The 24,462-nt window shown below is 41.9% G+C and overlaps 1 protein-coding gene across 3 annotated transcripts in view; it reads right to left on the minus strand.

Moving 5' to 3' along the window:
• The window catches only part of EPB41L5 (erythrocyte membrane protein band 4.1 like 5), a 166,129-nt gene extending 154,191 nt beyond the window's left edge, over positions 1-11,938 (minus strand). For all 3 annotated transcript variants that reach the window (XM_018061735.1, XM_018061731.1, XM_018061739.1), the window contains exons 1-2: positions 11,789-11,938; positions 6,027-6,213 (exon numbers count right to left, since the gene is read on the minus strand). In XM_018061735.1, the coding sequence (XP_017917224.1) occupies positions 6,027-6,206 (180 nt within the window). In that variant the 5' untranslated portion in view covers positions 6,207-6,213; positions 11,789-11,938. The remainder of the gene's footprint in view (positions 1-6,026; positions 6,214-11,788) is intronic.

Raw genomic sequence — 24,462 nt, forward strand, 5'->3', positions numbered from 1 at the left:
TTAGTCTGCAGCCCCATTATCTTATGTCTTTATTACTGTACAGGGGCTTCCCTGCTGGCTCAGACAGTAAAGAATCTGCCTGCAATGCAGGAGACCTGGGTTCAATCCCTGGGTCTGGAAGATGCCCTGGAGAAGGAATGGCCATCCACTCCAGTATTCTTGCCTGGAGAATTCCATGGACAGAGGAGTAAGGCAGGCTATAGGCTATGGGGTTGCAGAGAGTCAGACATGACTGAGTGACTAACACTTTTCACTTTCACTTTATGTTACTGTACAGTCTCTTGCTTCTCTCTCCTGTAATAAATCAACCATATCACTTCTAAATCAAAGCTATGTATCATCTTTATCATGTTCCTTAACTACTGAAAAACCTTAAGTGGAATAAAACATAAGTATACAAAAAAAATCTATGTGTTCTTTTTCTTAAACAGCTTTGAGATATAAATCACATACCAGATCATTTATGACAAGGCTGTATATTGGCAACTCGCTTATTTAACTTACATGCAGAGTGCATCATGCAAAATGCTGTGGTGGATGAATCACAAACTGGAATCAAGATTGCTGGGAGAAATATCAACAACCTCAGATATGCAGATGATACCATCCTAATGGCATAAAGTGAACAGGAACTAAAGAGCCTCTTGATGAATGTGAAAGAAGAAGAGTGAAAAACCTGGCTTAAAACTCAACATCCAAAAAACTAAGATCATGGCATTTGGTTCCATCACTTCATGGCAAACAGGAGAGGAAAAAGTGGAAGCAGTGAGACTTATTTTCTTGGGCTCCAAAATCACTGAGGATGGTGATCACAGCCATGAAATTCAAAGACTCTTGCTCCTTAGAAGACAAGATATGATAAACCTAGACAGTGTATTAAAAAGCAGAGACATCACTTTGCTGACAAAGGTCCGTATAGTCAAAGCTATGGGTTTTTCTAAGGAGGCATATGCGGATGTAAGAGCTGGACCATAAAAAAGGCTGCATGCTACAGAATTGATGCTTTCAAACTATGGTGCTGGAGAAGATTCTTCAGAGTCCCTTGGACAGCAAGGTGGTCAAACCAATTAACCCTAAAGGAAATCAACCTTGAATATATTCATTGGAAGGACTGATGCTGAAACTGAAGTTCCAATACTTTGGCCACCTAATGTGAAGAGCCAACTCACTGGAAAAGATCCTGATGCTGGTAAAGATTGAGGGAAGGTGGAGAAGTGGGCAACAGAGGATGAGATGTGTGGATGGCATCACTGACTCAATGGAATGAGTTTGAGCAAACTCTGGGAGATAGTGAAGGACAGGGAAGCCTGGAATGCTGCAATCCATGGGGTCACAAAAAGTCAGACATGACTTAGCAACTGAACAACATCATTTACCCATTAAAACTATACAATTCAGGACTTCCCTGGTGGTCCAGTGGCTAAGACTCTGTGCTCCCAATGCAGGAGGCCTAGGTTCAATACCTGGTCAGGGAACTAGACCCCATATGCTGTATTAAGACCTGGCATAGCCTAACAACTATTTTTTTAAGTATACAATTCAAAGACATAGTCAAACTAATTTCAGAAAATCTTCATCACCTCAAAAGAAACCTCATAACCTTTAGCTATGGCCCTAACTACCCTTTTCACCATTCTCTAACCCTCTACCCTGCTGCTAAGTTGCTAAGTTGCTTCAGTCATGTCCGACTCTGTGCGACCCCACAGACGGCAGCCCACCAGGCTCCCCTGTCCCTGGGATTCTCCAGGCAAGAACACTGGAGTGGGTTGCCATTTCCTTCTCCAACGCATGAGTGAAAAGTGAAAGTGAAGTCGCTCAGTCGTGTCCGACTCTTAGTGACCCCATGGACTGCAGCCCACCAGGCTCCTCCATCCATGGGATTTTCCAGGCAAGAGTACTGGAGTGGAGTGCCATTGCCTTCTCCAACCCTCTACCCTAGGAAACCTCTAATGTAATTTTTCCCCCTTTTGGATTTCTCTCTTGGACTTTCACATGAATGGAATCACATAGTGTGTGATCTTTTGTCACTGGCTTCTTTCACCCAGCATAGTGCTTTCAAAGTTCACCTATGTAGCACGTTACCATGTAGAAGCTATCAGTCCTATTTCCTTTGTGGTCCAGCAGTATTCTATTTACAGACGTAACATATTTTGTTAGTCCACTGGTCTGCTGAAAGGTAGCTGGGTTGTTTCTACCTTTTGGTTATCCAGAATAATGCTGCTATGGATATCTGTGTACAAGTTTTTGTGTAAACATGTTTTCAAGTCTCTTGGGCATATGCCTAGAAATGAAATTGCTGAATCACATGGTAACTACGTTTAATGACTTGAGGAACTGCCAGATTGTTTTTCAGAGCAGCTTGACCACTTTAACATTCTTGTTGAAACATATAAGAGAGTTCAGGTTTCTCCATTTCCTCACCAACACTTGATATTATCTGACATTTTTATTCTAGCATTCCTAGTTGGTATGAAATAGTATGGTTTTTATTTGCATTTCTCTGACAACTAATGTTGTCAAGCATTTCATGTGCTTGTTGTTTATTTGCATATATCCTATTTGGAGGAAGCTCTACTCAGATCCTTTGGCCATTTTTAAATTGGGTTGTCTTTTTATTATTGGGTTCTAACAATTCTCCACATATTCCAGCTACTTATTAGATATATAATTTTCAAATACTTCCTCTCATTATGTGACAGTCTTTTCACTCTCTTGATGGTGTCCTTTAAGGCACAAAGGTTATAATTCTGATAAAGTTCAATTTACTTACTCTTTTATTGTTCATGTTTTTGGTGTCATTATCCAAGAAACTAGTATGAAATCCCAGGTCATGGAGATTTATTCCTATATTTCCCCCTAAGACTTTTATAGTGTTATGTTTAGGACTTTGATCCATTTTGAGTTAATTTTTGTATATGTAGGAGTTAAGGGTCCATCTTCATTCTTCTGTGTGTCTTGCTCACATACAAATTGCTGTTGAAAAGACTTTTCTTCTTCTCTCCATTGAATGGCTCTGGTAGCCTATCAAAATTCAACTGACCATAGATGTGCGGGTTTATATCTGGGTTCTCTATTATGTTCCATTGGTCCTTGTACCAGCAAAGCACACCATCTAGATTACTACTGCTTTATAGTAAACCTTGAAATTGGGACATATAAGTCCTACTACTTTGTTCTTTTTCAATATCGTTTTGGCTAGTCTGGTCCCGTGCAATTGCACATGAATTTTAAAATCAGCTTGTCTATCTCCACAAATAAATCAGCTGATATTCCGTTGGGGATTATACTGAATCTGTAAAGTTTTGGGGGTACTACCATCTTAATAATGTTAAGTCTTACAATCAGTGAACACGGGGTGTTTTTCATTTATTTTGAGACATAAAGGTCTATATAATTTGAAGACTTCAGCATCTGTACCAGTAGATATATAAAAATTATTATGTAATGGTTAATCAAATATTTCCTATTAATTTAAAACTCAGGAAAAGCAGAGTTTACTAACCAATTCTAAGCTCATAAATCAAAGGACATACTGTGGCATTTTCAAAGAGAAAGTTTAAATGTCAAGGATAATTAGGAATTTCTCCCTGATGCCTTCATCATTCACTAAAAGGTATTAATACCTTCAAAAAAAAAAAAAGTAGAAGATATTTAAATCCCTCCTCCAATTTTGAGAGGAAAAGAGAACTTAAGAAAATGACCATTACAACCAGTATATATTAATTTGAAGTGTATAGATCACTGACTCAATGGACATGGGTTTGGGTGGACTCTAGGAGTTGGTGATGGACAGGGAGGCCTGGTATGCTGAGGTTCATGGGGTCGCAAAGAGTTGGACACGACTGAGGAACTGAATTGAATTGAAAATTGAACAGACCTAGATTTCTGTATTTAATTACAGGTAACCCCTTATAGATTGCCTGGGCAATCATCTGAGTTCTGTGTTGATAGATCACGATCAATACTGACGCTAACCCCAATGGGAAATAAGCATGTGCTTCATTCAATTTCCAAAATTAACTCTAATGGTTGAAAAGCTAAATTAGAAAAAGATGAAGACTTCTTCCCAGAAATCACTATTCCTCTAGCCTTTTTCTGCAGTAAGGCGTTTAGCTGGGGCAAGGAGGAGGGGGAATATACCCACTTTATATCCACACAAGCACCTAGAGTTTACTAACTCTAGGGTTTCACCTGCACTGCAGAGCTGAAAAGGCAAGTATTCTACTTCCACAAAGAGTCAAATCTAAAACTCTTGGCTCTTTCACTACAATTGTCTGCATTAAGAGAGGCTGGCTAACATTCTGGGCCTTAATCAAGGACCACAGGCCCTTACTGAGCACACCAAGCAAAGGAAACCATTCTATACCAGTCACTAGCCGTTTATTCCACTACTTTAAAACCTAGTGCTGTTTTCTCCTCCACAATACATTGGCTTTTTAAAAAACTCCTTTCCAAATTCTACTTTCCTAGTATCTTTTCCTCCATCAGCAAACTTGAGACTTCATACTTCAAATATTAGGTAATAAAGAGTCTTCTTTCCACTCTCTTATACAGCAATCTCAAGTTTTATGCCACATACCTAAGAATATTTTAACGAACTAGTACACAGAATTCTTAGGATACTTGTCAAATAAGAAATGAATATGCACACTACCCTCACAAAGTATCACATATTGGAATACTGGACAATACTGCCAATGCAGGGGACATAAAAGACGTGGGTTCAATCTCTGGGTCGGGAAGATCCCCTGGAGTAGGAAATGGCAACCCACTCCAGTATTCCTGCCTGGAAAACTCCAGACAAGAGAAGCCTGGTGGGCTACAGTTCATGGGGCTGCGAAGTCAGGACATGACTGAGTGACTGAGCCATGTATAAATATAATAAATACTCATAACATGACTTCACAACATTTCAAGATATCCTGTGTCTTAAGTGTAATTTCATCATATGCCATTATTTTTAAAACGTAAAAAATATACTAGTACATTCTAAATTATTCAATTAATCAGAATATTCATTAAAACAAGTCATCCAATTCCTTAACCTCTCACTCTGTGAGTTGAAGGTCTTCCAGAACTTACTGGACTATATATTATAGCAGCACCCAAGCCATCACCTCGCACAAAGCGTTTTTTAAAAATTGCATTCTGGGTGAAGGAGTGTGTACTAAAAAGAATCTATGGGGAGGGAAGATACTAGAACATTCAATGACACCTCAAATCATACATTTTACAGCTTAGTTATGTAAACCTTTTTATACAGGACAAAGGCATGAGAAAGAGATTTGGTATTAGCAAACAGCTCAGAAAGAAACTCTACCTCCCCCCAAACCATACAGCTACCTCTCCTCCCTCAGAAAAAGACCTGCTAGGAATAAGTGAAGTCCTTTCAAATACATTGGACTGTCTCACATTGAGTTACGATTATCCATAACTGCAAAAAAAAAAACCACCCAAATCTGAATATAATTACAACATCCAATCTTGAAATAAAGATTACAGTGTATGGAAAAACCATCCTGCAAACTACTTTGGGAAGAAAGAGATGGGCAGTCAGAGCTGAGGGATTATCAACAAAGTCCTTTTCCTCACTTCATTCCATTAAAATTTCTACAAGCACACCCAAGGGTGGAGAAAGTACTTGTATGCAAGGAAAGGGAAGTGTCTTGAAAATTACCAAAAAGTTCAGAGAACTATGAGTTTTACGGGATCCCTGTAAGTATCATTATTCTTCCCAAATAGTCTCACTGCTCAACCAGGACTGTGAGAATTCCCCAGAAAGAACGCACAAACACACACAGAGGACTCAGTCAGCCACTGCGCTGACATCTGAAAGTTCCGGTTAGCTGCCACTAATTCCAGCGAAGCATTTACTATCCCTCCAGGTATCTCAGGCCACCTGATCCAGGCACCTGTGCACCTCGGCGCCTGACCAGCACCAGCTGAACTCATCCCCCAGGAAGGTACCAGCTCAGAAGAAGCAAATGACCTCAGGACGAACACACAAGTCAGCCCACCCTCCGTACCGGCAAGTCCACGCTGACGTCGGTCCCATCCAGAAGAGACACCCGGCAAGTGATCACGGACCGCGCGTCCCCGGCCGCAGGGATGTGCGTGGCTGCGCGCTGGGCCTCACGGAGCCGGTCCTTCTCGGCCTGTTTGCGCATCGAGCGGCGCCCGAGCGTCCTGCGGAAGAAGCTCAACATCTTGTCACTGCGGAACCAAGAGAAAAAGGGGTCAGTGTTCTCCCACAATCTGCTCTCAGACAAATGGCGTAGTTTAGTAAAGTTCTGTGGACATTAGAGATATGTTATTTAAAAAAACACCTGGTCAAGTAAATTGGAAAAAAATTAAAACTGGCGACTTTAAAGACCCTAACATAAAATAGAGCTCATGGCATTGAGCTCACAGCAATTTTAAGTTTTCTGGACTATGTTGTAAGGAGCTAACCTGCCAAGAGAGGGGTAAACATTTATTAAGTTCATCAGGTATTTTGGGTCAATAAATTATGTGTACAACAGTCATATACCTCTACAAACACTAGGATACGATGCCATACACTAAGGTGCCCTTTGATAATAACAACTATCCTAAGAAGTTTCCTTCCTTCTCTCACCATTTATAGTACTAACACAAAAATGATCACCTATTTTAGCTAAAATACAAATATAATTCAAATGTAAGTTTTTATCACATATTCTACTATTACTTACAGACTTTAAGCTGCTACGGAATATAAACAATTCTTTACAACGTCAAATTAATGCTAGTTTCCTTACCTCCATTAAGAACATTAAAGTTAATCAAAATAATTAAGAGGTTAAAAACAGCACATATAAAATGAAAACATCATAAAAACTACCTTGCTAATCTAAAGTTTAACTTCCAAAACTAAGAAGAGTTTTAGAAAAATAAGTACATGTAACTAAGCCAAGAAATAAAGTATTAATTACAGAGAAAACAAGTTGTGCAGAGAGGGAAATAATCACAGTGCACTTTATGACTCAGCTAATAATTAAGTCATAATATATTAACATTAATACTGATCTAACCGTAAGTATAAAGTAAATTCAAGAGGAGGTGGCTAATACAGGTAAGGGTGAACAGAGAGTTAATCCCTCATCTTGCCTGGTAGGAATTCAATAGGTAGTTCATGAAACTACGCGAAACTAAAAATCAAGAAGCAGCAATGAGCTTATTATTTAAAATATGGAAGTGTTTGCCTTGAGGAAGAAAAATTCAGGAGAATGCTCTTTTTTGGAAGAAGACTTCATATCAGATGACTCTTAACACTAGATAAACTTGATAAAAATAAAAGCTAATTTAAAAATAAACAAATGCTATTACATGAAAACATAAGTATCCATAAAGATTACTGTACACATATTACAAGTAATGACTTAAGTGAAAGTCATTCAGTCATGTCTGACTCTGTCATCCCATGGACCCCATGACATTCTAGAGGCCCGAATGCTGAAGCAGGTAGCCGTTCCCTTCTCCAGAGGATCTTTCCAACTCAGCGATCGAACCCAGGTCTCCTGCACTGCAGGTGGATTCTTTACCAACTGAGCTACCTTCCAGCATAAAAAACTGGCAAAGCCACCATACCTGTCATTTGTACATTCATCTGTTTATACCTTAAAGAAATAGCTAAAATTTCGGATAGTGTTTCAGTTTTCAAAGCACTCACACATGACATCTGGGCCCAGTCTCTTCCGCAGGCTTCTTTTCCTGTGGACAATGCTCCCTTTGGACCTTGCTAGCCAGTCTCATTTCAGCTGCCTACAAAAGGCTGTACTTATCACCCCAAGGCTTCTAACCCCCTTATGTCAGAGGATCCCTACTTGTTCCTTTTAACTTAACTCTACCTGTATCTCCCCTGAGCAACATTCTCTGACATCTGAAGAGTTAGTCATTCCCATAAGACTTTCACTGAACCATGAAAATATTTTTGTCTCACTAATCGCATTTTAATTATTCATTTACATGCCTGTCTCCTTTACTATAAGCTCCTGAAGGATACAATTCCTACTTTGAATAGTTAGCCACTCAGTACATTTCATCATCAAATGCAACAAATGTTTACTTTGGAGATTGGAGTAAACAATCTCCATTGGTACTCAGAAAAACTCCCTAAAAATACTGTCTTATTTTGATAAGCAAACTAAAAAGTCACAGAAATTAAACCACTAACCAGGTCCATTATTTAGTAAATAGTGAAGACACGGGCTCAAACTCTGATTTTCTGACTCCAAATCTTGGTCTTTCATGCAAAACTCACATTGTAGAAATAAGAAATAAATTATCAAAGACCACAGCTAAAAAGATGCTGAGTAAAAATACAATCATAAAACATACAAGATGAATTTGTTTTTTAAAACTTAATTCAGCATATTCAAGAAATAAACAGCAAGCAGATTAAAAAAGAGAGAGATACAAAGGAACTACAGATTCAGAGATAATCACAAAGTGTGGAACTATTTTAGATTCTTCTTAAGTTATCAGATGTTATCAATGAGAGAAGCTAGGTGAAAGATACATGGGAACTCTACTACTGTAACTTTGACATAAGTCTAAAATTATCTCAAACTAAAATATTTTGTCAATCATATTTACTATTATATATATATAACTTATAAGAAGTCTTGCATAACCAGCTGATGTTTTAAACTAAATGCATTTGTAAACATGATAAAAATAAAAGCTGAAATATTAAATTATATAACATTTTAAAAATAATTCAGTAGCTATACATTGAGAATTACAACCTCATTTTACAAGTATGAATACTTCTATGTAATTAGATAAACTTGTAAAACCATGACAGTTGTCATCTGAACTTTCTAAAGACACAAATTATACACATACACATCTGAACACCAACTGGATTGTTTATGATAATCAAGGAAGTACTACCAACTTTCTTTTGGATAAAATAGTGGCATTAAAATGTTTTTTAAGAATAATCTTAATCTTTTAAAAATACATATTGAAACATTTATAGAAGAAATGATATGATTTCTAGGACTCACATCAAAATAATACAAGGAAGGGAGTTAAGTGGGAAGAGATGAGACAAACTGACCAGATTACTGGCCATCAACTGTTGAAGCTGATGGGTACATAGAAACTAATAATATTCTTATGACTACTTCTGTATATGTTGAATTTTTCCATAATAAAAAAGCTTTTTTAAGGGAAAAAATGCTCAAAATGCACTACAACTTTGTGGTTCCTACGAAGTAAATGAGTTATAAAACAAGTTTTCTTTCACCTCCTCCTACATCTTAAAACTAAAATTCATTATACAAGTAGAGTTAACTTGCTAAGGAAAAATACAACTTCTTTCTTATTTAATATCTATGTATTTTGAACTATGAAACTCAATACCACAAACAAGTTTTTTTATTAAAAAATATGAAAACACTTATAAGAAAACAAATTTCAGATGTGCTAAAGAAGTAAAAGAAGTACTAGGAAAAAACAAACATTATATTAGGGTGATGGGCTGTTAAATTGTTGTCTGCAAAAAAAATTTTTGAAGGATTAACATGCAGTTAAAGAAAGAACTATTGCACATAGTTAAGATAAACAACCCAAAGAGAAAAAATGGACACGATATGAAGAAACAAGCTCTAAAAGAAGACATGCAATACAGAAATACTCATTACAAAGATGTGCGACCTCAGCAGTAACCAAGGAAATCCAAATTAAAAATATAAGATACTGTCATTTAAAAGACTCTAGATATCCAGTATTGAAAAGGATATGTGAAAAACAATGACGTTCACACACACTCTTTCACACAGCAATTCTATTTCTGGTAGGATATCCTAAAAAGAAATGTCCCATATGCGCTTCAAACCATAGAAACAAGAATTTTCAGGGCATAATTAAGAAAATGTTAAATGCCTCTACCAACACGCAAGTAGTTATAATACTTAATAATGGTTATAATGGTTTATCCAACGGCATAGAACACAGCTGTTTTTTACAAAATACAGCTGACACATACACTTTATATATACACACACACAAAAGCATTAGGACACACAAACTTAAATGAGGCTATCTCTAGAAAGGGTCGTGTGGAGGTATTTAACTTTTCTATAATAATATATTAATGTTAGGAGTTTATTTTTTTAATTTATTGTTTTTAAAAGCTTTGCCACATTCACTTTTCCCCACCCCGCCCCCACTCCCAGCACCCTTCATCAAGCCACAGCAGAGGATTTAAGCAACCACCAATCAGATTCCTGTTAACAATCTTTAACTGCCTTGCTCTCGGCTCCAGCTCCTCCTCCGCCCCGACCCTTCCGGAGCCCACTCCCCTCAGCTCGCTCCGCTCTAGTAACTCTTCCACTCAGCCCAAGCGTCTTTCAACTGGGGCCCTTTTTTCCGCCTTAGCTGCTCCAGCTTTCTGGAATGCCCCTTCCCCTTCAACTACCCGCCCCTCCCACCCCCCTACCCTAACCCCCGCCTCCCACTTCACAAGGCCATCTTCAGATTTCTGGCTTGAATGTCTTTTCCTCAGAAAATCATTCCCTGCTTTCTAAATCAGGGTCTCCTTTTAGTACCCCTAGAGTGCTCTTTGTAACCCTCAAGATAACAACTTGTATTTTACTGGGTATTTGCCCCACCAAGACGCAAGGAGAGACCTAGTCTGACTCGTTCCTCGCGGTGACCCAGCGGGCACTGCAATATGCCTATCAGGCGCTCAATAAGGAGCTTGTCTGAAATGACACAATGGAATTTTTGGATGGTAGATATATATATATATACACACACACACATTTTTTTTAAATAGTATTGAATCTATTACGCCTGACTTTTCAGCTATGAACTAGGAAGAGTTTAAGTTGGAAACTGCAAACCGAAGTCATCCATTTACCACCTAAATTAACTTTTTCATACATACCTAAAATTCAAAAGTTTGTCGTGACTTGTATACACTCTCCTGTGACTGGTGGACGCAACCTTTGATGAACAATTGCTACCCTCACCCCAGGGAAATATTACTTGCAGCAAGTTAAGAACACCCTGGGTCTTTCTAAAACCCTGTCGCCAGTACTTGCTTTCTGACAAAGCTATAAGCCAACCTACCGCGAACATCATCAGGATATTAACACCCTTCATCCTAGTCATCCCAAGACAGAAAGTATCTGCAAGGGACTAATTAAACAATTAATCACACATGTGGTTTCCAAGTGAACTTTACCTAAAGAAGAAAACCTGCAAACTAGCTTATGTACAAACAATCCACTGTGTCAGATTCAGCAACCTGGTACAGGACAGAAATGGAATGAAAGGAAACTTTTCCCTAACTCTGAAAAACACACTTGACATTAAAACGTAGCCTAAAGGTATAAAAGACTCGGCTATTGCTGGTCAGACAGCAGAACCATAAAGGTTGGCACTACTGAAGCCGACCCCAGGAGCCATGCATTGGGCCCGGCCGCGGGGCGCAGGGGAAAGCGGGTCCCGGAGCCCCCACACCCCTACCCCCACGCCGGACACCTGCCGGTCTGCCTCCAGTGCGCGTCAGCCCTGCGCACTCGCTACCAGTCATCGGTAAGTCCCGGAGCGGCCACGTCCGCCCGCAGGTGGACGCCCGTCCGGCCTCCCTCCCTCCCTCCGCGCCGGCCCCTCGGCCGCCGCCCGCCCGCCCCTCGCGGGACATGTTCGGCTGCCGACCTCGAAGCGCAGGGCGGCCTGAGGGACCTGGGCGAGGCCACAGCCCCGGTGCAGGCGAGGAGGGCGTGAGGAGCCAAGCGGGTGGCGCGCTTACCTGGCGGCGACCACTCGAGGCCACTAGAGGGGAGAGGGCCGCGTGAGGCGGCGAGGGGGCGACTCCGGGGAAACGCTGAGAAATGGCGGCCAGAGGCGCGCCCACCGCACTAATCCCGGCGGACCCCAGCCGCAACCGCCCCTCCCTTAAAACCCCTAAGCTCCGCCCTAGAGGCCAGGCTCGCCTCTCTTAAATGGGCAATGACACCGCCCCGGAAATGGCGGGGCGGGGCGATGCTCGGGTTAAAGCGGCGATGCAGACCTGGCTCAAGAACTGACCGCAGGTTTAAAGGGGCGCTGCCAAAGCCGGGTCCCCTGAGGGTGCGCTCCCGCGGCCGCCCCAACGTTAGTCCTGTCACAGAGGCGGCTTACTCTGCAGACGGAGTCCGGCGTCAGGTACCGCTAGGACATGCTGTCAGCCCTTCAACAAATTACTTCACTCAGCAAATATTTACTTGCCGGGCTGTATTCTGGAGACAAGAACAGTAAGGCAGCGGCGGGAAATAGGAAATTTCTGCTTAATAGGGAACATTGCATCCTTTCTGTGTACGGAGAATTCAGGGAAGTGCCTGCGGTGGGCCAGGGTGTATTCTGGACAGTGGCGATACCACGGATAAACGGGGCAAAAAGAGCTCTGGTAGGCCTTCAGAGCTGGCAAGAAAGACAGAAAGTGAATGTCACCGGATAGTAAAATTCAGCACTATTCGTGATTCTCCGTAGGCACTAGGGTTGCGTGCGTGCGTTCTAAGTCGCTTCGGTCGCGTCGGACTCTTTGCGACACCATGGACTGTATCCCGACAGGCTCCTCAGTCCATGGGATTTTGCAGGCAAGAATACTGGAAAGTGAAAAGTGAAGTCGCTCAGTCGTGTCCGACTCTTTGCGACCCCGTGGACTGTAACTATAGCCCACCAGGCTCCTCCGTCCGTGGGATTGTCCAGGCAAGAATACAGTCCACCAGGCTCCTCCATCCATGGGATTCTCCAGGCAAGAATACTGGAGTGGATTGCCATTTCCTTCCCCAGGGGATCTTCCCGACCCAGGGATCGAACCCCGGTCTCCAGCAGGCAGACGCTTTAACCTCTGAGCCACCAGGGGTTGCCATTTCCTACTCCCTGTGGTCTTCCAGACCCAGGGATTGAGTCTGGGTCTCCTGTGTCTCCTGCATGGGCAGGTGAATTCTTCAGCACTGTGCCACCGCAAAAGCCCCAGGTACTAGAGTTCAGTTCAGTTCAGTTCAGTCACTCAGTCCTGTCCGACTCTTTGCGACCCCATGAATCGCAGCACGCCAGGCCTCCCTGTCCATCACCAACTCCGGGAGTTCACTCAGATTCACGTCCATTGAGTCAGTGATGCCATCCAGCCATCTCATCCTCTGTCGTCCCCTTCTCCTCCTGCTCCCAATCCCTCCCAGCATCAGGGTCTTTTCCAATGAGTCAACTCTTCGCATGAGGTGGCCAAAGGACTGGAGTTTCAGCTTTAGCATCATTCCTTCCAAAGAAATCCCAGGGCTGATCTCCTTCAGAATAGACTGGTTGGATCTCCTTGCAGTCCAAGGGAATCTCAAGAGTCTTCTCCAACACCACAGTTCAAAAGCATCAATTCTTCGTGCTCAGCCTTCTTCACAGTCCAACTCTCACATGCACACATGACCACAGGAAAAACCATAGCCTTGACTAGACGGACCTTAGTCGGCAAAGTGATGTCTCTGCTTTTGAATATGCTATCTAGGTTGATCATAACTTTTCTTCCAAGGAGTAAGCGTCTTTTAATTTCATGGCTGCAGTCACCATCTGCAATGATTTTGGAGCCCAAAATAAAGTCTGACACTGTTTCCACTGTTTCCCCATCTATTTCCCATGAAGTGATGGGACCTCATGCCATGATCTTCGTTTTCTGAATGTTGAGCTTGAAACCAACTTTTTCACTCTCCACTTTCACTTTCATCAAGAGGCTTTTGAGTTCCTCTTCAATTTCTGCCATAAGGGTGGTGTCATCTGCATATCTGAGCTTATTGATATTTCTCCCAGCAATCTTGATTCCAGCTTGTGTTTCTTCCAGTCCAGCGTTTCTCATGATGTACTCTGCATAGAAATTAAATAAGCAGGGTGACAATATACAGACTTGACGAACTCCTTTTCCTATTTGGAACCAGTCTGTTGTTCCATGTCCAGTTCTAACTGTTGATTCCTGATCTGGATGCAGATTTCTCAAGAGGCAGGTCAGGTGGTCTGGTATTCCCATCTCTTTCAGAATTTTCCAAAGTTTCTTGTGATCCACACAGTCAAAGCCTTTGGCATAGTCAAGAAGGGAGAAATAGATGTTTTTCTGGAACTCTCTTGCTTTTCCCATGATCCAGCAGATGTTGGCAATTTGATCTCTGGTTCCTCTGCCTTTTCTAAAACCAGCTTGAACATCAGAAAGTTCACGGTTCACATATTGCTGAAGCCTGGCTTGGAGAATTTTGAGCATTACTTTACTAGCATGTGAGATGAGTGCAATTGTGCGGTAGTTTGAGCATTCTTTGGCATTGCCTTTCTTTGGGATTGGAATGAAAACTGACATTTTCCAGTCCTGTGGCCACTGCTGAGTTTTCCAAATTTGCTGGCATATTGAGTGCAGCACTTTCACAGCATCATCTTTTAGGATTTGAAATAGCTGAACTGGAATGCCATCACCTCCACTAGCTTTGTTGGTAGGGATGCTCTCTAAGGCCCACTTGAATTCACATTCCAGGATGTCTGGCTCTAAAGTTAGGCATTGCTAAATGACATAAAGAAAACTAGAAGCCGGGACAGAGGGAGGGCTGGTGATCTTACACAGACTGGTAGGGAAAAAGAAAAGTCTTGGAGTGAGGGCCTGAAGGAGGTGAAAACGCGCCTCTGCATGGCCTGCTCGGTAAGCAGGGTGGCTAGGGGTAGGGGCAGAGGGAAGAGCCCTGGGACAGAGGCAAGTCAGACAAGACAGAACTGAGCTGAAGGGGCCCCCAGACCTTGGGCAGAGCATCGAGGGGTTCAGTGGAGGACCTGCTGGCTGGAAGAAGGGCTCTTCCTAGGCTTTGGCACCGCTCCAAATCTGAACAGCTGGGCTTGGTAAGCACAGCTGGCTTCTGCCCATGGGCTGGGGCAGTTCAACAGGAACTGGAGTTGCCTAAAGGGCTTCACTCATCTGCGTGGCATCTCAGCTGGGGTGGCTCTTAGGAGCAACTGGGTTGTCTTGGGATCTCCAGCAGGGTACTTGAAATGACTCAAGCCCCTCAGAGTGAAAACTGAAGCTCCAAGACGTACTAAGGGCAACACCCAGAATCACACAAAGTCACTTCTGTTCTCTGTTATTGGGTGAAGCATGTCAGAAGGCAGTTTCAGGGATAGGAACAAGATTCCACCTCTATTTTTTTTTTCCTAATAGTATTAAAGTGTTATTGTTGTTCAGTTGCTCTGTCATGTCCAACTCTTTGCAACCCCATGAACTGCACCACACCAGGCTTCCCTTTCCTTCACTGTCTCCCAGAGTTTGCTGGAACTCATGTCCATCCAGTTGGAGATGCCATCCAACCATCTCATCCTCTGTTGACCCCTTCTCTTCTTCCCCTCAATCTTTCCCAGAACCAGGGTCTTTTCCAATGAGTTGGCTCTTCACATCAGATGGCCAAAGTATTGGAGCTTCAGCTTCAGTCCTTCCAATAAATATTCAAGGTTAATTTTCTTTAGGATTAACTGGTTTGATCTCCTTGCTGTCCAAGGGACTCTCAAGAGTCTTCTCCAACACCACAATTTGAAAGCATCAGTTCTTTGGTGTTCAGCCTTCTTGATGGTTCAACTCTCACATCTGTACATGACTACTGGAAAAACCATAGCTTTGACTATATGACCCTTGTTGGCAATGTGATGTCTCTGCTTTTTAGTATGCTGTCAGGGTTTGTCATATCTTTTCTTCAAGGAGCAAGCATCTTTGAATTTCATGGCTGCAGTCACTGTCCACAGTGATTTTGGAGCCCAAGAAAAACTGTTTGCAATTACAGTATTAAAGTAGAGAAGCTTTCTTTCTCTACTTTTAAAAAATAGCTTCATCAATAAGTGATCTTTGAATTTTAGCTCAATAAAAAAGCAATGATACAGCCATTAAAAAGAATGAAATAATGCCATGGATGGACCTAGAGATTATCATATTAAGTGAAGCAAATCAAAAAGACAAATACCATATGATGTCACTTATATTTAAAATCTAAAATATGATACAAATGAACTTATCTACAAAACAGAAACTCACAGACACAGAGAACAAACTTGTGACTGCCTAGGAGGAGAGGGTAGGAGAGGGATGGATTGGAAGTTTGGTATTAGCAGGGGCAAACTATAATATACAAAATGGATGAACAACAAGGTCCTACTACATAGCACAGGAAACTATATTCAACATCCTGTGATAAACCATAATGGAAAAGAATATGAAAGAAGAAGGTATATATATGTATAATTGAGTCACTACCCTGTACAGCAGAAATCAACACAACATTGTAAATCAACTATACTTAAAAAAAAAAATAATGATGACAATGATGCATCATTGGGGGAGAGAACTGGTCATGTACAGATGAAACCAAAAAGGGCCAGGGCATGAAGCTGGGTGATATAATCATTAAAATATTCTGTCATTTCATATACAGATTTACATTTTTTTCCATAGTAAAAAGTTTCTATAAAAAACTATCTGGGCCATGTACCCCATGGAAAGCCTTCCTGAGACCCAGGAATTAGATTACACTGTTTGAAAACTGTTTGGTCTTGAGTGCCATCCACTCAGTCTATCAGGGCTATCTCTACCCAAGCATTACCAGTGTTTATACAGGTGAAAGCTGTATTGTACTTTTTCTGTTTACTGATCAACAATGGAAACATTTCTGTCAATATTTATAAACCTGCTTCATTGTCCTAAATTGTTGCCTAGCACACTAGTTTAGAGAAAGGGTCCTCTTCTCCCCTTCTGCTTTATCCTTTTTGCTGTCTCCTGTCAAAGGTGGTGGGCTTCCCAGGTGGCGCTAGTGGTAAAGAACCTGCCTGCCAATGCAGGAGACATAAGAGACAGGTTCAATCCCTGGGTTGGGAAGATCCCCTGGAGGAGGGCATGGCAACCCACTCCAGTATTCTTGCCTGGAGAATCCCATGGACAGAGGAGCCTGGTGGGCTACAGTCCATGGGGCTGCAAAGAATCAGACATGACTGAAGCAATTTAGCATACAGCATGCACATCAAGGGTGGTGTTGGGGTGAGAGAAATAGGCTGAGAAAGATTGTTATAGGTTGAAAGAAATATGAAATCTTGGTGGATGAAACCTAAGGACCTAAGTCATAGGCGGGTGTGCTCTGATCATGAAAGATTATTCCCTGTAACAATTCATCCCCTCACCAAATCCCCTCTTCAATCATAGATACCCTCTGCAACATTCCTGTTTTGTGGTGAATTAGCCCACTAACTCGGAGGAGGCAATGGCAACCCACTTCAGTACTCTTGCCTGGAAAATCCCATGGACAGAGGAGCCTGGTAGGCTGCAGTCCATGGGGTCGCTAAGAGTCGGACACGACTGAGCAACTTCACTTTCACTTTTCACTTTCATGTGTTAGAGAAGGAAATGGCAACCCACTCCAGTGTTCTTGCCTGGAGAATCCTACGGACGGTGGAGCCTGGTGGGCTGCTATCTATGGGGTCTCACAGAGTCGGACGCAACTGAAGCGACTTAGCAGCAGCAGCAGCAGCAGCCCGCTAACTGCCTCCTACATGAGATAGAGAATTCGGTCTCCTTAAACACAGCTGAATTAAGTAAAAATACACTTGGCTGCAAGTAATAGAGAACACGATTAACTGTAGCTTAAAAACATGATTTTTTTTTAACCTAAGTAATCTAAAGGTAGTTGGCTGCCTATAGTGGTTCAGGTCAACAGTCCTATAGAATCCAAACTCTTACTTTTTCTATTCTGCCATCCTTAGTATGTTGATTCTGGTTTTTATGCCTCTAGCCTACTGACCACAGGAGGGCTGCAGTGTTTCCAGCTCTTCTTCCTGAGTTTCAGAAATGAAAGGGAATGGGGAAAATAACTCCTCTTCCTGTAGCCTTGTCTTTTTTTGGGGGGCGGGGGGCGTTGCACCATAAGGTTTGCAGGATCTTTGTTTCCTGAACTCTCAGGTCCACAGGAGTAAAAGTGTTGAGTCTTAACCACTGGACCACCAGGGAATTCCTAGTAAGGCTGTGTCTTTAATTCAGGGAAGGACGTCCCAACACACCCTGTCTCATTGAATGGGATTAACTGCCTGAAATAGCAGGAGAAAAGGATACCATCATTGGTTTAGACCAATTAAAATTCACACTTGGGGTTTAGGGGAGAACCTGCTTTCTCTGAGATTAAGGGCTCATTATCAGCTTCTTTAAAAAGTCCAAGATCTATTAGCAGGCAAGACAGGGTGTTATTAGGAAGAATGACTGTGGGCAAGGTGTTGAAAGTGCCGACTAGAATAACCCACTTTTGGTGGAATGGTCCTGGCCATGGAAAGATTTTTCCTCTAGTGAATGAACATCCTTACCCTAGATTTCCACCAGTATTTTAGGTCCTGGTTTTCTCTCTGCAGTCACAGAGAGGAGTGGATCCAGGTTTTGTTAGTTCTGAAAACCAAACAGTTGTGGGGGGCAGGGGGAGGGGGGCTTAAATGAAATAAGACAAATTTTAAGATTTAAAATGAGAATTAGGGTCTTGGAAGGGGCCCATACAAGTCAGGAGCCCTAAAGCTTAAACCTGATGATCTTATCTCTGCCTTTGCCCACAAGAAGATAGTTGCTCTTTCACATCACAGCCCTTTAAATAATGAGGACATTGGTCCCAAGTCTACAAAATCCTCTCCTTTTGTCCTGATTTCCAAGCTCCTTACTTTCTCAGTCAATTTGGCTGAACTGGTTCACACTGGTGGGGCTATTCATGCTGAGGCATCCTGAGCAGAAAGAATTCCAGAATGAGAGTCAGTCTTACTGGAGGCTGAAGGGGCTCTGCCTTCCAAAAGCCTCCATTATGAAAAGACCCTTGGTGATTACTAGAACAATTCAGAAGTCAGTGTGTGACTTCCAATAAATGGCACTGTCCTGTCTACCTTGACTCTTGAATTGTTCACTCTGGAGGCCAGCAGCCACCATGTGAAGATACTCAAGAAGCCGTAGGTAGCCACCTGGATGGAGAGGAACTGAGGCCCCCCTCCAACAGCCAGCACCCAGTTGCCAGTCATGTAGGTGGTCTATGCTCCATCCCCTCAAGCATTCCTGTGACAAGGCCCCACCAATATGTATCTGTGACTGAGTCAGAACCACCTACCTCCTGTCCCACAGAAACTATGAGCAGTAGTAAATATCTGTTGCTATTTTAAGCCATGAAAAAAAGGAAGGAAAGAGAAAGAGAGAAAGGAATAAAGAAAGAAAAGACCCTTTTGTTGTTTGTTGTTCAGTTGCTCAGTTGTGTCCAACTCTTTGGGACCCCACGGACTGCAGCATGCCAGGTTTCTCTGTCCTTCACTATCTCCCAGAGCTTGCTCAAATTCATGTCCATTAAGTTGGTGATACCATACAAACATCTCATCCTCTGTCGTCCCCTTCTCCTCCTGCCTTCAATTTTTCCGAGCATCAAGGTCTTTCCAGTGAGTCGGCTCTTCATATCAGGTGGCCAAATTATTCGAACTTCAGCTTCAACATCAGTCCTTCCAATGAATATTCAGGGTTGATTTCTTTAGGATTGACTGGACAGTGGAAATCAGGAAGAGTTTGTTTTCCAGACACTGGATCAGAAGAGTACTAACTAGTCAAAAATGCACATAAGTGAAAAAACAGAACACAAAAACTCATCGGGAAATACCACTAAGAGTTTCATTAGCATATAGCAGTCTAGACTTCAATTCAGAAGCTAAAAGATCCAAAATAACTTTAAGTCTGTAAAATGAGGATGATACCACCTTCCTAACAGGGCAGGTATGAGATTGGCATAAAATAACTTGTCTGAAAATGTTTTCAGAAGCACACAACACTACATATAATGTAAATGTTACCGTCCAAGGAACAAAGGTACTTATGCACTGCCAGTGGCAGAGGCAGGGTCAGCAGTGTAGCGGGGTCTGTAGCCTGGACCTGGGTTCATGCACTTGCATGGCTTCCTTTACTCAGCTAAGTCCCTCTTGAGCCAGAATCTCATGTCTGCAAGTTCTCCCTCCCTCTCTTTGCAAGTATTCCTGGCAGGAGTAAGATCTTAAACTAATTCATACTAAAGTATTAGCCACACAGGCTAAACGAAGGACACCTTAAAAGAATGGGGAGAGTTGGGGTAGAGCTGTGCAGAGATGGGACGTGCAAAATAAACTGAAGTCAAATCACTTCTCCCTCCAAAGCACAGTCAGGCTTTTCCATACTTTTGGAGATTCAGGGCAATAAACCTGGGCATTCATATTCCATGAATCCATAGTTCATGCTTCATTTTGTTCAGAATTATCTGGAACAGAACACTGCTGATCTGGTGGTAGACACGCCTTGTTTATTCTGCTAGGGAAAAAAATTCAGAAAACCCTGGATGGCTCCAGGCAATATTGAGTAACAGAGAGGCGGAAGTGAAAGCATTTTTCCATCAGATTTGCCTAGTGGTGAAACCAGGATGAGACTGAGAGAAAAGGGGTGGAGCCAAGGCGCAGAGCTTCTAGAAGTTACTGTGCCTCTGAGTCCCCTGGAGATTTTGTCACAAGGTTTGTCTGGGGTGGGACCTGAGAGTCTGCATTACCCACAAGCTGGCTGTTGGTGACACCGGCCATCCACAGGCTACACGTTGAATAAGGAAGCCCTTAGATAACGACCCCATACCTGTGACTACCGTGTGACAGGGCCCACGAAGGTACTAGGAGATCACACAGTAGGAAGAGCAGCACGGGCCATGCTGCCCTGAATTCACAAGGACAAGCACCTGTCTTTCCTGGTATCAGTTATCTACAAAACGAGGTAATTAAGACACATGCTTCCTGAGGTCTCTTTCAGATCTTAAAATCAGTGATGCTATATCTATTTCAATGCATAAGAGGATTTCCTTTAATTTTACGTAAACCAAACCTCAAAATTCTTTTGAAAGGAGAATTGAGAAACACAAATTATCATATATTAACACATAAATTTAGAATCTAGAAAGAAGTACAGATAAACCTATATGCAAAGCAGAAATAGACACACAGACGTAGAGAACAAGGAAGGAAAGAAGGGGTGGGATGAATTGGGGGATTAGGACTGGGACTGACATATATACACTGTTGATACTCTGTTTAAAATGGATAACTAATGAGAACCTACTATAGACCACAGGGAACTCCATGCAATGCTATGGTGACAAAGAGGGGGCTATATATACACATATGGCTAATTTAGTTGCAGTTCAGCAGGAACTAGTAGAGGGGCTTCCCTGGTAGCTCAGCAGTAAAGAAACTGCCTGCAATACAGGAGACACGGGTTCAATCCCTCGGTCAGGAAGTTCCCCTGGAGGAAGGTAGGGCAACCCACTCCAGTATTCTTGCCTGGAGAATCCCATGGACAAGAGGAGCTTGGAAGGCTACAGTCCATAAGGTCACAGAGCGTCAGACACAACTGAAGTGACTGAGCATGCACGCACAGAAACAGAACATTGTAAAGCAGCTAAACTCCAATTTGTTAAAGAAAAAAAAAAAAAGTTTAATTTTGGAGGAAAAAAAGAGAATCATCCATTTTAAACGCTTATTTTCTAAACACTGATTTAGAATGTGAGGTCAGGTTAAAGTTATGACAGTGATTGTTCAAACAACTTCAAACATATATATTGGTACTATTTTTTTTTAAATAATTTCTCAGAGAATATTAACTTTGGCTGTAGAATCAGACACCTCCATTCACTAGCTACTTAACTTCCAAAGAATAAACTGTGTTTTAATTCCCTCACCTGTAAAATGGAGATCCTCAAATAAAGCTTTGAGGATCAAATACAAAGGTGGGAGATGTGCCTTTTAGGGGCACTGAACCTCATTCTTAGCACAGTTAATGCCACAGAAAGCAGTGGGAGGGAGTTGGGAAGTGAAGCTGGCTGTTTAGGCAGTAACCACTTCATAGGCTTCTTGGTTTGCTCAGTGATAGCAAATCTTTATTTTCAAAGGATGGATTCCATTCCTGGCAACAGACAAGAGTCAACCAGAACATAGTCGGGTGAATGTGTTGAAAAAAACAAGGGGTCTGAAAGTAATGGGCTAAACAGAGTCCATAAAACTGACAGTGTAAGAACCTTGGAAAATCCTCTCCTTCAGAATAGCAAACAGCAAACAATAAAACATGGTCAGAATTAACTTTTTTAAAACTCTGGATATTAACCAAAGCTTTGCAACAATCCAGAGGTGTTTATCAAGAAAAAGAGCTGAATTTTGGTGAGAGCAGTGAGTTTTATGGCATTTTGACCAGCCCGAGTCTCATCTTCTCTCCCCAATTCCTTTGTAGCCTTAAAACCAGCAGCTAAAGGGCCACTGGAGGGAGCAGAACAGAGTCAGAGTTCCTTCAAACCCTGTAGAGAACTGTTACTTTATTTGACCTAATTCATGGCTCAAAATGAAAAGCTGGGAATAAGATGTCCAGTTAAATAAATGTTAGTTGCTCAATGTTGCTCAATTTTGTCCGACTCTTTGCAACCACATGGACTCTAGCCTGCCAGGCTCCTCTGTCCATGGGATTTCCCAGGCAAGAATACTGGAGTTGGTTGCCATTTCCGTAAGGTGTCCAGAGGGGGCTCTGAAAAGTTCTGACACGTTTCTGTGAATCTTGAAGTCTACTTATGTGCACAGTGCTATGTGCAGGCCCAGCTCTGAGAACATGTTAATGTTTGAACCTAGTTATAATCCCTTAGTTTTTGTTGCAAAAAACAGATCCCAAGTATATCATCTTTTTTGTTCCAATTCCAGTTCAGTTGCTCAGTTGTGTCCAACTCTTTGCAACCCCATGGACTGCAGCACGCCAGGCCTCCCTGTCCATCACCAACTACCAGAGCCTACCCAAACCCATGTCCATTGAGTCAGTGATGCCATCCAACCATCTCATCCTCTGTCGTCCCCTTCTCCTCCTGCCCGCAATCTTTCCCAGCATCAAGGTCTTTTCAAATGAGTCAGCTCTTCACATTCTGTGCCCAAAGTACTGGAGTTTCAGCTTCAACATCAGTCCTTCCAATGAATACCCAGGACTGATCTCCATTACAATGGACTGGTTGGATCTCTTTTCAGTCCAAGGGACTCTCAAGAGTCTTCTCCAACACCACAGTTCAAAAGCATCAATTCTTCGGTGCTCAGCTTTATCTTTACAGTCCAACTCTCACATCCATACATGACTACTGGAAAAACCATAGCCTTGACTAGATGGACCTTTTGTTGACAAAGTAATGTCTCTGCTTTTTAATATGCTGTCTAGCTTGGTCATAACTTTCCTTCCAAGGAGTGTCTTTTAATTTCATGGCTGCAATCACCATCTGCAGTGATTTTGGAGCCCAAAAAAATAAAGTCAGCCACTGTTTCCACTGTTTTCCCATCTATTGTCCATGAAGTGATAGGACCAGATGTCATGATCTTAGTTTTCTGAATGTTGAGCTTTAAGCTAACTTTTTCACTCTCTTCTTTCATCAAGAGGTTCCTTAGTTCTTCTTCGCTTTCTGCCATAAGGGTGGTGTCATCTGCATATCTGAGGTTAGTGATATTTCTCCCAGCAATTTTGATTCCAGCCTGTGCTTCCTCCAGCCCAGCATTTCTCATAATATACTCTGCATATAAGCTAAATAAGCAGGGTGACAATATACAGCCTTGACATATTCCTTTTCCTATTTGGAACCAGTCTGTTGTTCCATGTCTAGTTCTAACTGTTGCTTCCTGAGTCTCTTATAACTGTCTTGCTCATACCAATTTTTAGTAATTTTCAAGCTTTCACAAAGTTTCAGTGACACCTTTAAGAAGCTTTTGGAAAAACGCTACCCCTTTTCACATGCACATTTCATTGGCTTAGGTAACAGGTAATTCTAAATGATATAGATAAATATATTTGCATATGTAGGTTAGCAAATAGACAGAACTGATTTTAGTAAGCTTCCAACAGAATTGGTAGAATTAGCAGAGCTCTGGCATAGTTGAGAGCACTCAGCGGTGGCAAGGGGAGAACATGAGCAGAAAGCAGAATGCTAGTATACTGAGTAGGGTATTTGGATGCTAGTTAAGAAAGCTCCCATCACAGACAGAATATTAGTAGGAATTAGAGCAAGCTTTGTGCAAGTATATGACAATTCAGAAGTCATAAAAGAGCAGATTAATACATTTGTTTATAAAAGTATTAAAAATATCATGTCCTCCCCTAGACCCAAATAAAGTCAAAGAATGCTGTAAGAAAAAACGTTTTGCAACATATGACTGTCAAATGACTAATTAATTGCCAACATCGCATATAAATAAACATTAAACAACCTGATATAAAAGTGAGCAAAGGATATCAATATAGAATTTGGAGAATAAGAAATAAAAGAGATCAATAAAGATACAAAAATCTATTCAACCCGTTTATGAGTGAACTGTAGGTCAAAATAAGATAATTCACGTATGAGATGAGCAAATAAATTACTTGATATCAGTCTT

Source organism: Capra hircus, chromosome 2, assembly GCF_001704415.2.
Source record: "Capra hircus breed San Clemente chromosome 2, ASM170441v1, whole genome shotgun sequence".
Lineage (NCBI taxonomy): Eukaryota > Metazoa > Chordata > Mammalia > Artiodactyla > Bovidae > Capra > Capra hircus.